This window comes from Ammospiza nelsoni, chromosome 15 (genome assembly GCF_027579445.1).
Source record: "Ammospiza nelsoni isolate bAmmNel1 chromosome 15, bAmmNel1.pri, whole genome shotgun sequence".
In the NCBI taxonomy this organism is placed as follows: Eukaryota; Metazoa; Chordata; class Aves; order Passeriformes; family Passerellidae; genus Ammospiza; species Ammospiza nelsoni.
Window position 1 is genome coordinate 8,484,192 of NC_080647.1, and position 15,420 is coordinate 8,499,611.

Here is a 15,420-nt window from a genome sequence, read left to right on the forward strand (position 1 = left end):
CACATGCCATGGTCCCAATGACCTCTGTATTTTGACAGATGCAATTGAAAAGGAAATCACCAGTCAGTCATTCCAACAGGGACTACCCAGACACAAAGAGAAAATCTCCCAACACTGAAGCTGAATCACACAGGCCAAAAGTGTTCCTTGGGTTTGAGGGTTTTTTTATACTTGTCATTGATTGTAGTCATTAAATGTTATAATTGAATATATGGAAATACAATACAGAACACAGAAGAAATGCAGAAGCCAAAAGAACACCAAGTTATTGCAGCATATCACACCTCAGTTCATGAACTAGGTGGTCTCTGTCAGGTTTAGACACTCTGTTCCAGCAAAAGAAATCCTGTAATTGGCTGGGTTTGCTCTGGGGGAAGATTCCTTCTTTGTCCTTAAGAATTACAAGGCAGCAAATTGCTTTAAAGTTTGCTACTACAAATGACTAAGCCCTTTTCATTTATTTCCTAATACTTTTCTATTAGAACTTGGATATTAATGTTAAATCACATTGTCTTACTGAAAAGCCCCATTACAAACGATATAAATCTGAGGCACAGGAACAACTGCTCCCAGGACAGTATTAAGAAATTCCCTTCCAACAATTTTGCAATTGCCATACCCTGTTTCTGAGACAACTGAACGCTTTCTCCTTTATTTCTTCCAAAACACGAACTGTGTGGATTAGCATATTTACTCCTCTATGCTTTTTTTTTTTTTTTTTAATTAGGCACCTAGCACACAAAAAAGCTGCATTCAAGACACCCATCAGACTTGTCTGCATTGCTAAACCTCAACGATTTTATTGCCTGGAGGAATAAAACCTGTGCAGCACAGCCTTCGTTCTGCACATAAGTCCTATTTTGCAGATGCAATGTTGAAAGGCAGGTCCTGCTCTGTTTGTACACGGGCAATTGAGCAGGAAAACCAGTGGATCAGTTATTGTCTCACAGGGTATACAAGGAATGAAAGAATCATGAAATGAATGTCCTTACAATGAGAACTGTTTGAGTCCTACAGCTGAGTCCTCCTGGCTGTGCCTTCCCTTAAAGTGGTGGCCAGAAAATAAGAGATTTTCCTCCAGTATCACTTACCAAATATCAGTTTAACTCCCTGTAGTTCTGTCATCTTGTACTTTGGGCATAATGGATTTCCCCAGGAAACCTTCCATTTGTCTGTCCACTCATGGGACACAGACAACATTTCCTACTAGTCTGCTGTAGTTACAGCTGGCTTCATGGGGATTCCAACAGCAATGATACCTGGGTGAGCATATTGTCACTGTTATTTGGAGAAAAGAAAGGAAATAAAAACTCCCTGACCTGTTGGAGAAGAGACGGCTGGGGAGGGCTGAAACATCTCAGCAGCAGCTCTCCTGCAGGCAAAGTCTGACTGCATGAGGAACCAGTCTTCCATTCTGCATCCTTTCTCTGCTCTAGGCAAGGTTTGAACCCCACCAGGGAAGGCACTTCAGGAGCAACCAGTGAGCTGAAACATTACTGAGGCATTGCAGCACAGGGAGCTTTGTTATGACAACCTGTAGAGGCTACGAAGTCAGGTCAGTCATTTTAAAAGAATCTAAACCTGGGACTTCACTATTAGGAAAACTGAGGGATTCGCAATGTTCTCATTTCTTGTCCATGCCACTGCAACAGGGAAGCCACTGGATGCCCTCCAACCACAAAGCAACATGGATATTTCCGCTTGAAGCCCTGACTGTTCTTGCAGCTTCTCATCGACAGTAAACATTGTTTTTCAGAGCAACAGAGGATGAATAATTTCTCTTTTAAAGCTTTAGAGGAGGAGGGTGAGGGAGCAGAAATACACATATCACCAGGGAAGAGAAACAAATCTTTGTTTTTCTGCAAAGAATAGATAGAACGGATTTCTCTCAATAAAGACAATGTCATCAAAATGATTTGTAGGAGCACCATCACTTTTTACACAACTTTAGAAACAAATGTAGAAGCATTCTGATTCCACTTTCCCCTGCATTTTGATAACGCGAAAACATTACATCTCAGTGATAGAACCTCAAAAAAATTTATTTTATCATGAATCATACTGACTTTATATTGTATCTGCTGTAGCACTGAATTCAAGTATTGAATACTATATCTCGCAGGGATTTTGTTTATACAGAATGAGTCAATTTTATTGTGGGAAATGTCACCCACTTTTAATGTGTGAAATTTAATGTTAGTGCCATAGGCTGGAAAGCCTGTGCCATGCTGAATCCACTTGCTCCAAATGTGAGATGTTGCTGCTTCTACAGACACACCTGGGACTGTACAGGAAAGCTGATCATATACCAACATGCAAAGCTGAGAGATAACTATGAGATTTATAATCCATCAGCTACTTAGATGTGCTCCTCTTGGATATCCAATAATTAAAGACACTAGCCCACAAGAAAGTATCGTCTTTAAATCTTTCCAGAGTAAATCTATGAGGGAAAAAAGCACTTGCCAGTAACAGCTATGGAAGACAATATTCTATGGCTGAACTGGAATTACAACACTGCATCCAAAAGGGTTTGAGATACAAAATCACCTTTTTCACGAGCAGTTGAATGCTGAGCAAAGCCAAACATTCTGTATTGCCATCAACAAAATGAGGAACTGCATTAAAACACATATTGTAAGAACCACAAGAGATGGCTGCAGAGAAAGCAACCTTACACATGTTCACCTTATGACTTAGTTCAACATTTCTGTTTGGATCCAAAACCACACTTTTTTCATGCTGCTCAGAAGCCAGACTTTCAGCACTAAGAGAAGGTGTGCAGCTTTTCTTGGGCTGATGGGTGCATTCTGCACTCCAGACAGGCACTTACAACAAGCCCCTAAGCCCTGCCTAACATCCTATGAAGTGAGAGCACACAGGTTGAGCTGCAGATTTTACTGCCAGGCCCTCCAGGCTGTCTAAATCTGATTTTGATTTGCTGGTCATGCTCTCCACAGATATTCAGAAGACAGAACGCTTAAAATCTACTATTGCTCTATTTTATTACTGCTCAGAAAGTGGTATCTCAATAACTCACCAATGGCTCAGCAAAGGCTCAATTCCTCTGTGCATGTCCATAGCAATGCTGCTCTCCATTAAGAACTGTGCACGCAGGGATACAGCAAGGGAAGAAGGACACACAGATTTTCTAACTTGATTTGTCAGCAGTTCTCTGGCATCAAATGCTGGTATTAAAGATCTGCAAGCTTATTCCCCATAGGCATTCAAGACCCTCACTCCCTCGTTATTGTGCATCCTATACAAAAATCAAGGCTTAGCTTCATTAGTCAGTTTGATGACCACAAATTTTCACCTCCTGCTCCCCTGCACCCTCTTGAGGCTCAGATTTTCTACCCTTCTTATTCTCATTATGGGAATCAAGATTATTTCACCAACAGTTAATTAACAGCAAATATGTACTTATGTTTTTTACCCTTACTGGTTTTATTCTTTAAATCCTGACTACAGTTTGGTTTGGAGTTGAGCCTAGTTAGAAGAAGGTTTCCATGAGCAGTCCCTGGACGAGGGCAAATTTAGGCTAAATTTTGCTGAGGTTTCCTCCTCAGCTCATCTTCTTTTCTTTCACCAGGTTAAGATGATCTAAGTTGGCCCAGTTCTTGTTCTGTCTTTAAAAACCAGGCTTTTTACCCAGAAAAACAGATGTATTTGTTCAGAGAGCAAAAGCAGACCATGATCTGGCAAAAGACTGTCCTACATATTCAGAACTTTAGGGCCACCCTATGCTTTTAGGTTGAGTGTAATTTCCATGTTTTGAGTTGATGCTTCATGATTTTGAAGCTCATCTCTGAATTCTTCAGTGAAGAATCTGCAATCCAGAGTGCTGATGTGAGAATCCCAGAACATCAAACCTCCATAATAGAAATGCCAACAGCTTTATCTGAAAGTAGCATTGGGGGGTGCTGGAAGATGGATGGCATATCCAGGATATGTACTGGAAGGAGACCTCCAGAACACAGCATTTCCACACTGGCCTGTAAAGTCATGATACAAGCATCACAGCATTTACTTGGGAACTGCAATGAAATACACAGCTATCTATTTCTTAGGATGCCTCTTGGATGTAACAGCAATATCCCTGATTTGACACAGAAAAGGCATCCAAGAACAAAGAAGACCCTTGGAATTCACATAGCTTAACTAACACACCTGGAACTCTGCACTCTTAAAAGTCCTTGCAGAATCTGGACCTTTTCATATGCTTAACACTGGAGAAAAATATAACACTTCAGTTTGCCTCTGAGTATGAGCTCAATGTCAAAAGAAGTAGGTTTTAATGCACCAATAAGTTCCTCCTATTATACACACACCCCCATACCTGTCTATGGAATAATGTTTAATTGGTTAATAAAGGAGAGGCAACATTTAAATTATGATATCAAATCCCTTCAATCCAGAGAAGCAACCTCATTTATAAAGGCTGATCTAATACTCCTTAATTTTATGCAGTATTACAGGCTTTTTACAAAACAGTCATTATGATTATTGAAATGACAGTTCTGTATAAGAAAGAATTCACTGACACATTTAATTTTTACCTATCTTCAAATCACTGTCACAGCAGCCTATCCTTCACCTTCTCATACCTGCCCTTTTCAAGCAGGTTCTGAAAAATTCCTTCACATTGCTTCACTGATAGTCATGCCTTGATCCTATGAGCACATGTGAGAAACCAGAAAATGCAGCTTCCTGAAAAAGAGTTTTGCCTTTGTTTTTTTTAAGAATCAAGAAGAAACATTTCAACGAATAAGAAATTCAGTGAAAAGTTCAGTTGACATTTTTCCCATACAGTTTTCTTATCTGTCATATTGTGTTGACTGGGAAAAAAGTAACAATTTGGGAGAGTGTAAATTAAAGCTCTCACTATTGCCTTTCCAGATCAAGACTGAGTCCATCATTTCAGCCCATGAACTTCTGGGACCAGGACCCCTCATCAAACTTGGCCCTAGCACCACATCTAAGCATCTCACTCCCTTGCACCCTTCTGCAAAGACAAGCACAAATAACAGAACACTTCCAAGGTTGGAAGTGGTGACTTGAAGTGGTGGAAATGGCCACTGGGACATGCAAATGTGGGATTTCATGCTTTGGACAGCACAGGGAGATGTACCAGAGCTTCACATGTCCGTGGTGAGTGGCTAGAAAGACATCAATTTAAAACTGAATTGCTTCTGATTTTCTCTTTAAGAACCTGAATGAAAAATTCTCTGCTGAGAAAAAGTTTTAAATTTATCTTGAATCAAGAGCATTTTCCTCCTCAGTTTTTTTTTTCTTTCAGCTATCAAACCAAAAAGCTCAGCTATGCATGTAACCCTAAAGCCAGTGTTGCACACTGATGGAGACAGTCACCTCTTCATTTCCACTGCATCAAGTTATATCTACCAGTCTCTGCTAATTCAGTCTACAAAAGATGGCATTTGTAACAGAGATTGTTAATGCTTCTAGAAAATAAAATCATATTCTAAAATTACTGCTCTCATTTGTGACCTCTTAACGCTCATAAAGCAGGTGAATCTGGTTAATGACTAAAACACAAACATCTGCTTATCCCCCTCAAAAAAAAATGGATTAATAAAGCTGAAATTACACAGTTAATGGTGTGGATAGTCTCCCACAGAAATGTAATCACATTTCAGAACATTACATCTAGCTCAATTTTAATGAAATTAAAACCAATTACTATTGCTACATCCTCTGCTATTTTAAGCCTCCTATGGTTTCATAAACAATAACAGCAAGGATACAGTGCCACACTTTTGGAAGAAAAAAATAATTCAGTAAAGGAAGAAATTGAGTCTTTTATCTGTAACCACTACACATATTATTCTGCACTCTGACATAAATCTGAAAAAGGCAAAAATATCTGTAATTATGTAAAAAAGTTCTAGTCAAAGCAAGGAAACTGCATAACTGACAAGGAAGATCTTGTTGCTGTGTAATGCCTTCCAATAAGCATGTCATATAGTTTTTAGCTGAAAATTAGAAGAAGCCATGAATTATTCAAGAACTTGCCCATTTGTTACCAAAATTACTTTGTCATGTAAATGAGCAGAGTTTTGAAATTTCCCAGTAAAAAAGTATGCCCCAGAATTTGATCCAAGATCAATTCTTTATTTTTCACAAAGGATTTGCATGAGAATGTTTCAGAGTATTAAACTAGTAACTTGATTATCACAACAATGACTTCTTATGAAAAAAGCGCAGCTCCCTTAAAACATACAAATCACCATCTTCCCGTAACATTTCAAAATCAGGGCCTTCACATCACACCCCACCTCTGACCGAGGAGCTGATAAAACTCCAGCTCCAAAGGCTGCAACTCAATCCAACTGCTGCATTAGGTAGATACATCCAATATTTAAACTGGACATTGGTGCTCAGTACAACCACCACAATCCAGGGCACAGTCTTTGATTTAAGCAGCATTCCTCAGGATCACAATGGTCTGAGGCAGCTGAGGCAGCAAGACTCAGCAGAGATGGACAGAGAGTAAATTCTGGGTTCTGAACAGTGCTGTTATTTGCTGCAATACTTGTTATTTAATTCATGAAACATGTCTAATTTCAGTATGGAACAGCACACAAGGATGAAGAAAACTTATTTTCTGAAACTGAATAGTTTAAAACCAAATCATACAAAGCATCTGTAAACTCCTTTTCATTCAAAACTGGATAATTTAAGGAATATTTATTCATTCTTTCTTTAAAAGCACTCCTTTTTTTTTTATCTTCTAATTCTAGGCATAGTGATGACACCAACGTCTACATGATGGAAATCACGAGCTCTAGCACGTTTAATTTAAGCCTCATCCAACAGTTTCAAGACACTTCTGAGAAAGGCATTTTGGTGTCTTACCAAATGAGGTCTGCTTAAATTTATGATAAATCATAATTGTATATTAAAATAAGCATTTCTTCAAAACCAGACAGAACTGTAACTCCCCATGGCCTGATCCCATCAGAATAATTCAAACTGTAACTCTGTAACAACTCAGAGGATTTGAAACAGAACAGTACTTACGTAAAATACTTCATGATTTAAGAAGTATCAGGTTCTGAAGGTTTACAGAACATTGAGAATTTGCAAATATTGTACTTAAAAAAAAGAAGTAATTAAGTGAAAGCACATTAATTATAGCTACTTGACTAGGTAACTATAATTACTTGGGAAACTAATTTTGAGACAAAGCATTATGTGACATATATAATTATGAGAATAAAAAAATAATATGCATTAAGTGGATGTATATCTAAATTCTAATGGCTAAAATTAATTTTTTAACCAATATCTAATACTCCATACATTATTAACCAATAATCCCCACATTCTTATTTAGACTTTAATACTCACCTCAGAACACATGTGTAGAAACCACTGTCTTGCAGCTCAACCGAGTGAAACCATATGGAATCTTCATCCTTGCTCATTCTAACTTCAGAAAATATAATGGGTTCTTCTAAATCTCCTTTGTTTTTGTACCACATAAGCCTAAGACCTGTGCTTTGGGCCATGCTATAATTAGTTCTGATATAGCTGTAGAAAAGGGCACATTTCACTCGGACTGGTTCACCTGCCAAAGCCATGTATGTCTTGAGATCCACTGACCAGTCAATGCAACCATCAACTGAAAGCAAAACAATAATAAAGAAATATTAGACACAGATATATTTTCCAATATAGTGAAAGGCAGCTTGAGAAATGCAATACAGTGCATTAAAAGAAATGGCTTTTGGCGTGTGCTGAATTGTTTCAGGGTAATATGAAAAACCTAAAGCAGTTATTGGCAACTGAGAGGTTTCAAACACCTTTTTTAATTACATCTAACTTCTAGCTTGGAATGTGCAGACAGTAAATAGAGCACACTGAGCTTGCTCAGTTCCACTTCTTTAGAATATCATTACTGTCATCCCCAAAACACTAATTCTTTATTAAATAAGCCAAATGTTTTGCACCTTAACTACTTGCTTCTGTAAACCAGTTTTGAATTCTCCAATTCCTTGTGGAAAGAAAATGTACATTGGCATCTGATGCCAGTCTTATCCCTTAAAACTTTTCCATCCACCTCTGTTAGTTATGTTATGCAAAAATATCCCCAAATAACAGATGTGACATTTATAATTTTTCTTTCAAGGCAATTCCACATAGTGGGTTTTTTACCTACAGCCTACTCAAACTGTAGAGGTCTGTATTATACACAACAGGATACAATTACAACATGCTGCCTATGCAATCAAACTTAATACAGGAGTCATTCAAATAAAAAAGGACTGCTTTTGATGTTCTGTTCAGCAAAAACTTTTGAAACAGTTTTCTTAATACTTCACTTTAAAATTAACATACATCATACAGTTTAATAGAAGTTTAGTCTCCCTACAATTTTTTCTCCCATTGTTATTATCTTAGTACAATACAGCCCTAGCCCACACATATCAACATATCACATATCAGAGACCTTTTAATTCAATCTTCTTCATTGCTAGAAAAAGTATCAGTGTGAAAATCAGAAATATAAAAATATTTCAAGGGCAGATCATCCAAAGGCAAACACAATACCTAAAATAATTAGAATTCATTAAATATGTAGGGTTTAGAATTTATTGATCGTATTAAGCAACAAGTAAACGGAACAATTTTACCCTTACTGCAGCACTTCAAATTCAACCAGATAACTCTTAAGTTGCGTCTTCTGCATTTACAGTATCAATTATCAAACTATAATTGTTGGATATCCTCATACACTCTTCCTTTCATTCACATTATCAATTGCATTCTTTCATCAAGTGATTTTTTATCTTACTTCCTAAACAAAGGTAATCAGCAAAAATTTCTGTACATGGAATATCAGGTCTGATCCTACTTTTAGTAACTTTTATAGCCTCTAAATTATGTTTACCAAGTTTTCATGTTTCTCTTTAATCATTCAGAAGTAACTGTGACAAACAGAAGGTTTTAATTTTCCCATCACAGTAAATCAGCTTTAAGTGTACTGTGATCACATACAGCATGTGTTAAACTTGTTGACACTGATCACTTTAATACTTTTCTGGTATATAAACTTCCATATAACATCTTGCTGCAAAACAAACCTGTAAAAAGAAAAACTAACATAAACTCAGGAGGGAAGGAAAGCCCATTACTCAAAACATTACTCCTGACAGTTTTGACAGGTGAAGGGATATCATGGAGCACCTTTCCCCCAGGGTGTTTCCTGTTCCTGCCCCTCACCCCACAGGCAGGTGCAAAAGCAGCAGCTGTTTGTACCAGCCAACGTCTTTCTTCATCAAAAAAGCCCCCAAATCAACCCTTCACCTGAACTTATGTACACACTGTTCCAGTTAACTTTAATTTTGATCTTCATTCTCATTTTGCTGACAACATCCTACTGATTTAAATTAAAATTCGTTGCTTTTAATGGCTGCTGTTAATGACATCAGCTGAAAGGCCAGCAGCAATTTACTGATGTTCCTCTTCCTCACTGCTTCCGCTGTGTTCTTCCACTAACAGTGCCACACACAACAGGACAAGTTTGGATAATCCTTATTTGAAAATCCTGTACTGCAGCATTTGTTCTAAGTGCATCTCCTCCAGGTTATTACCATCCTTCACCATGACCAAAGCTGCATACTGTAACTTGAACATGCCCTTGCCAGGGCCCCAAGAAACATCACACTGACCTCTCTCTATGCTGCTGCTGCTGCACAGACATGGGCAACATGCAGCAGAGCTGGAGAAAGAGCCTGGTTCTCCCAGTCCTACAACCCCATCCAATCCACTTTTATATTAAATCCCTGGTTCTGACACCATGAATTATTTTATATAGGTGACAGGACTTTTACATGAGTGGGTATCATTGTATTCCCCTCAGAGCTTCCTCTGAAATCCTCTGTGCTTTTTTTAAGTCCTGCTCTTTAGGCTGCTGTGATTTACAATTGAAGAACAGTGCAGAGCTCACAGCTGCCTTCTCTCAGCAAGGGATGTGCAAGGCAATGCTGAGCTCTCCAGATGGCTCATCCCTTGTTCTCCAGGACACATATTCTCAAAGGCACCCTTCTCTCTTGTGATGTAGCAAAGTCACAGAAGTCTAAGTAGAGCCATAAGTTTGAATGAATATGGGTGTCCAGAACTGGAATTTAGATCCAAACTAATCCAGCTGATCTAATTAATTCAGCTGATCTAATTAATTCTGTCACTCTTGTGTCAATCAAATCCTGTCACATCATCTAATGCTTTCAAATCTGTGCTGGTTCAACAAAGTTAAACCACAACAAAGAATAACTAACAATGAGACACACATGGAAAGGTTGTGGATCAAAGACCCGAGTGTCAGGTTTTCATTTATTTCACAGAGCACAGTCACAATTAGTAAGAGTTCTGTAGTTAAGAGCAGACCCAATATGGAAATCCAAATTTGGAAGCTGAAAATACCCTACTTTCAATTAAATTTCTCCCATATCCACACCAAACAACTTGTCAAACCACAGCTCAAATGAACACTAAGCAATCCTCCATTCAATCTTTGTCATTCAATCTGCTTCATCCTCCACTTTCATTTGAAAATTTCTTTTCCCTTCTCGTGTGCATTTCTCTACTACTCTAATTTCAGAATTTGAGCTGCAGAAGTATAGGAAGCACAGTGGAATAGATAAAAGGCATTTGAACAGTAATTTATCAGGGTGACCAGAGTGGCTAAAAACCCTCCCCAGCTGCCCCCAGGGGACAACACAATGGTGGGGCCAGTGCTGTGTTGGCCATTGCCAGCACTCCAGTGGAGCCGCCAGACACGGCAACCTGAGCCCAGCATAGCACCTGCATCCCAAGGAACAAAAGAAAGGAGGGGAAATTCACACTAGAGACTTTTTTTCCCTATTAACAGTACCTGAAAGAAAGAATTTGAACAGCCCACAGGAAGCTGACCCCACCAGGGAGTGGGGTGGAGGGGGAAGGTTCAGGCAGGCTGCTGCCCATGGCCCTGTCTGCCCCAGCTGCTCCCCTGTGACAGCTCTCCCTGCAGCAGGCCAGGAGGGGGTAATTACAGAGAGAAGAGCACACAGGGAACAGAGCAACCAGTCATTATAGTGTTGATGACATCTGCAGAGGGGAGAAGTCTCACAGAATAAGCTAAGTCTTAATTATTGAAGAAAGACTAATCAAACAGGAGATGACTTTTTCCCCTTGCTCTTTTTTTCTTGTTAAATACACAGGTAAGAATGTTTCCTCTTCTGAAGCTATAGAGGCTAAAATCTAGGTCAGGCTCCCTGCACTCACATGGAAACTGGAATTTTTCCTTTTGCCGTGCTGTCAGTCACTGGAGCGTGAGCATTGTTAGATTCGTTTGGAGTATTCTCCAAGCTGTCATCACAAATGACTGGAGCTGCTTAGGTGGAGTTCAGCACTCTATTATCCAGAACAAAGTTTGCTGTCATTTTTGTTGGGCTAGCTCTCAATATGTAATATAATCAGGTTGGTGTGAAAAATATTAGCATTAGAGAGGCACTGATATAATAAATGTATATACACTATTTCTCTGCTACTGTGTAATCACCTGGTAAGTGCCTGACTGAAAGCTCATTCAAATTAAATCCTGTCTATTGTGGATGTACTTTACACGCTTCCAAAAATTTTTTTTTTTTTTAATTTGGAACACCAAGAAAATATGGGAAACACTGCCCCATTTTCATCCCAGGTTCCTAAGGAAAAGTGGTTTGCCCACCTATCTGTCAATCTTCCCCATCCCCTTAGCATACCTTCTACCCCAACTGACTAAATTCAATCCTACTGCATAGCACATGGAAGTGCTCAGGAGTGCTGTCTCCTGCAAGGTTGCAGAACAGCCTCCCATTGTGCCCTCCACAAGCTGGGAAACACAGCAGCAGTGAATCACAGTGCAGCCCCACTGGGCCCATCCCAGTTACCTACCCAGGCTACTGCAACCTCAGCACAGAGTGAATTGAAAATGAAGGCTACAAAACTATTAAGGAAAATATAGATTGAGTTGGCTGACAATAAGTTACTGTACTTTTATGTTAGCAATCACCCAAAGCATGTACTGCATCTTCTTCCTCAACATTTCCTGGCAATTTCCCATTACTCTTATTTTAAATAAATCTAGTTGTCTAGGGAGTCTAGATGCTTTTTAACATGAACCATAATAATTTATAAGCAATTATAGAGGAGCATGTACATCGTCTCTAAGTAATTTGTCTTTCTGATTGCTGTCACATGAATAATTTTTTGCATTGCGCATCTGCCTGTTATAATTTTTATAGGGATCTGTCAGCTACAGCAATTTATATTGTGGCATTGTTAAAGATGTTTGCCTACCTTGTTACCTGAAAATCTCATTTTAAATTGAAATTGTCTACAAATAAATCATTAAAAAAATAATTCACTAGCTAATGTATTAAATTTATTGCTCTGCAAAGCAGGCAATGCTCGTGACTGTAGGTACATAGTCAGAAATAAAAGCACCATTCGTCTAATACAAGAGTTATATTTTTATGTATATGTGAGCTGTAGGACAGCAGAGTCCAGGAACTGATATCCATCATGCTCAGGGTTTGCAGACACGTAGCAATGATAGATGCGCTCCATTAAGAATGTCCAAAGAGAGATGCAAATTTTTTAGAGTCTTAAAAGGGAGAAATCAGTTACAGCCTATGAATTTTTGGCAACTTGGTATTTTCAGATCTTGATTCTGGAGGAAAGGGAACATGCCCTGCATTTGAGCACACACAGTAAAGCCTTCAGCAGCTTTGGCTGGTTGTGGTTGTCTCGAGGGTCAGGGTGTTGGATCAGCCTCACCAAATGTAATTGGTTTCACTTCCCTGAATTTTTGACTGCACTGTGCTAATGCTGCTGCAGTGTTTGCAGACCTCTGCCAGCTTCTCATCACAGCCTGGCACTGCCATGTGAGACCTGAACATCAGCAGAGCCCAGTGTGAGTCCCCTGCCTCCTCCCAGAGCCCTTCCCTGCTCCTCCCACCATGAGCTGCTGGGGGCCTGAGTTGCCTAAAAACTGCCAGCAACCACCACACCCTTCTGAGAATTCTTCAAATACTCCAGTGCTCAGACCCACATTTGCTGGTCAGAGAACACATTGCAAGTAACTCTCTCTTTGTGCACTGTTCAAAATCATGGATGTTTCCTCCAAAGCGTGGTGAGATCTCTGTGAGTGGAGCTGCCTCATCTTAGCTGACTGACCAAACTGGATGATGAAAGAACATTCTCATAACTGTTAATAAAAATTCTCTCCACTGACAGACATCTGAGCCAGTATCTCTGCCATGAAGAGCAAGTCACCTGGCTTTACAGGGGAGAAGGAGAAGCCCATGCTGGCAATACTCCAGAGGGGAGTGGAAGGTGGCCTTGTCCAGGAGCAGAGAGCATTTCCAAGAGCAGACCAGGAGGATAAAAGGGGGAAATTCAGGAAAAATGTCTGTCACACCTCTTTTCTGTGAGTTTTACCCTTCTTTGAACTGAGTAGACTCTAGGTTTTGACTCTCTTTTCACATATTGAACTGCATTTTAGAAAAAATTCAAATATTTTTCCCCTGAGGGACACAAAACCAAAAAAATGTATCTGTCGGAGATAAGATCACTTAGAATACAACAAATCCTGAGCAAAAACAAGTTTGTGGTTCAAGATGGGTGAATGTTGTCATGCTTCTCCTACAACCCCGTCAGTAACTCTTACTAATTCTTCTATGACAGTAACACTTTGTTTCAGCTATAAAGCAAGATTTTTTTTTTTTTTTGCTGTAGAAATACAGCATCTAATAATAGGCTCACTCACAGACTTTGTAGTTTCTCTACTCTGATCTCATTTTCTGAATATTTTCCAGCAAGAATTAGACTATTCAAACTTATTGGTGAAAATGTTTGGGACTTTCAAGGCATATAAAAGTGCAAATATTCCAAAATTCCTAAGCCAAGTAATGATGAGTGCAAGAAATCTTCACTAAATTTAGCAACATGCTAATGTCTCTCCAAATCTGGGCCAAAAATAAGGAAAAAAGCATTTAAACATCCACATACACTACCTAATTTTTTTCCCTAATTTTGATCAAAGCTTCAAATTTCTGTAGGATGAACTAAAAGATTTTTTCAGACTTGTGTATGTTTCATTTTCTTTTTTTACCAGCTTTTCTTATGATTCACAGCTAAACAACCCAAGTCAAATGTCAAATATTCCAGCCGAACACTCATCATTTCCTTTGAGGTCAAACTCACTGTAAATATATACTGCCAGAGGTTCAAATAACCACAGATTGCTCTGCCCTGAATTACATAAGCATGGGGAGCCAGGAGCATTTTAGCCTTATATTGAAAATGCAAAAGAAAGAACATACTGGTAGATCACCAAAATTCTCATGGGAGAGAAAAACCCCTGAACAAAGTCTCAGCTTCCAGGGGCGATGGCATATTAATGAGGTCAAGGCTTAGAAATTATACTTGAAGACTGAAAATGCTGGAGCAGCATCAGTAGAAGTGACTGGACAGGGGCATTTCATCCTGTAGCACTTGTCAGAGCCAGCTTTTCAGGTGGCACCTTATCACAGGGGCTTTCTGGAACGCTTGCTGATGGAGAGGAGAGCAAATCACAGCTGGCAGGTTAAGATTTTGCTGGAGACAGGGAGGTCTGAGACACATTCTGTGATGGAAAGGAAATCTCTGTTCTCATCACATTCTTTGCTATCTCTTCCAAGTCAGATGTTCCCAGAGACAGATGGAACCTGAAGTGCCCTTCCAAAGCTGTGCTCTTTGTGTTCAGCTGATCGCTCTGCTGAGCACAGAGAAAGAGAGGGGGAGGGCACTAAAGCATCTCTTTAAAATGCAGCATATTCACCCTAAAAATGAGTATTTGGTGACCTTGATCTCCTAATCACTTCAATATCTGGCAGGTTTTTAAAGAGCCTGTGTTGAAGTAAACAGTACAGAAATTGGAACTTATAAAAGTGGTTTGGTTTAAAATATTCAGTGTAATGCCTTGATTCTCTGCAGCTGTCACCATGTTAGAAAACAATGTAAAAGGCACCTTGAAAATCAACAGCAGTAGAGCCAGGACATGAACAATAAAAAAACATAAGAAATCATATTTCATGGCTTCATTCTTTCATGTATTTTGTAAAGTCCCAGCCATGGGTTCAAGGCATGTGCCCCAGCCTGTCTGCCTTCTCAGCACCCCCAGCACTGCCTGGCCCCCACCCTTCCCACTCCAGTTCCCCTCCTGCCATGGGGCAGCAGGTTTGGAAGAGCTGTAGGAAAGGTCATTGACAAATCTCCGGCCTCTGCCCAGCCTCCCTCTTTGCTCCAAGGCAGTAAACCCAAGCAGGTGATCTGCAGCAAACAAGATATCCAAAATACTAAACTTCTGTGAGGATCTATTAATACCTATGTCTT

General features: G+C 39.4%; 1 protein-coding gene across 4 annotated transcripts in view; it reads right to left on the reverse strand.

Annotated features, from left to right (window-relative positions):
- IL1RAPL2 (interleukin 1 receptor accessory protein like 2) overlaps positions 1–15,420 on the reverse strand; it is a 333,678-nt gene that overhangs the window by 154,886 nt on the left and 163,372 nt on the right. For 3 of the 4 annotated variants that reach the window (XM_059482908.1, XM_059482909.1, XM_059482907.1), the window contains exon 3: positions 7,372–7,645. The exons of the other annotated variant lie outside the window; for it this stretch is intronic. In XM_059482908.1, the coding sequence (XP_059338891.1) occupies positions 7,372–7,645 (274 nt within the window). The remainder of the gene's footprint in view (positions 1–7,371; positions 7,646–15,420) is intronic. 4 annotated transcript variants of the gene reach the window in all.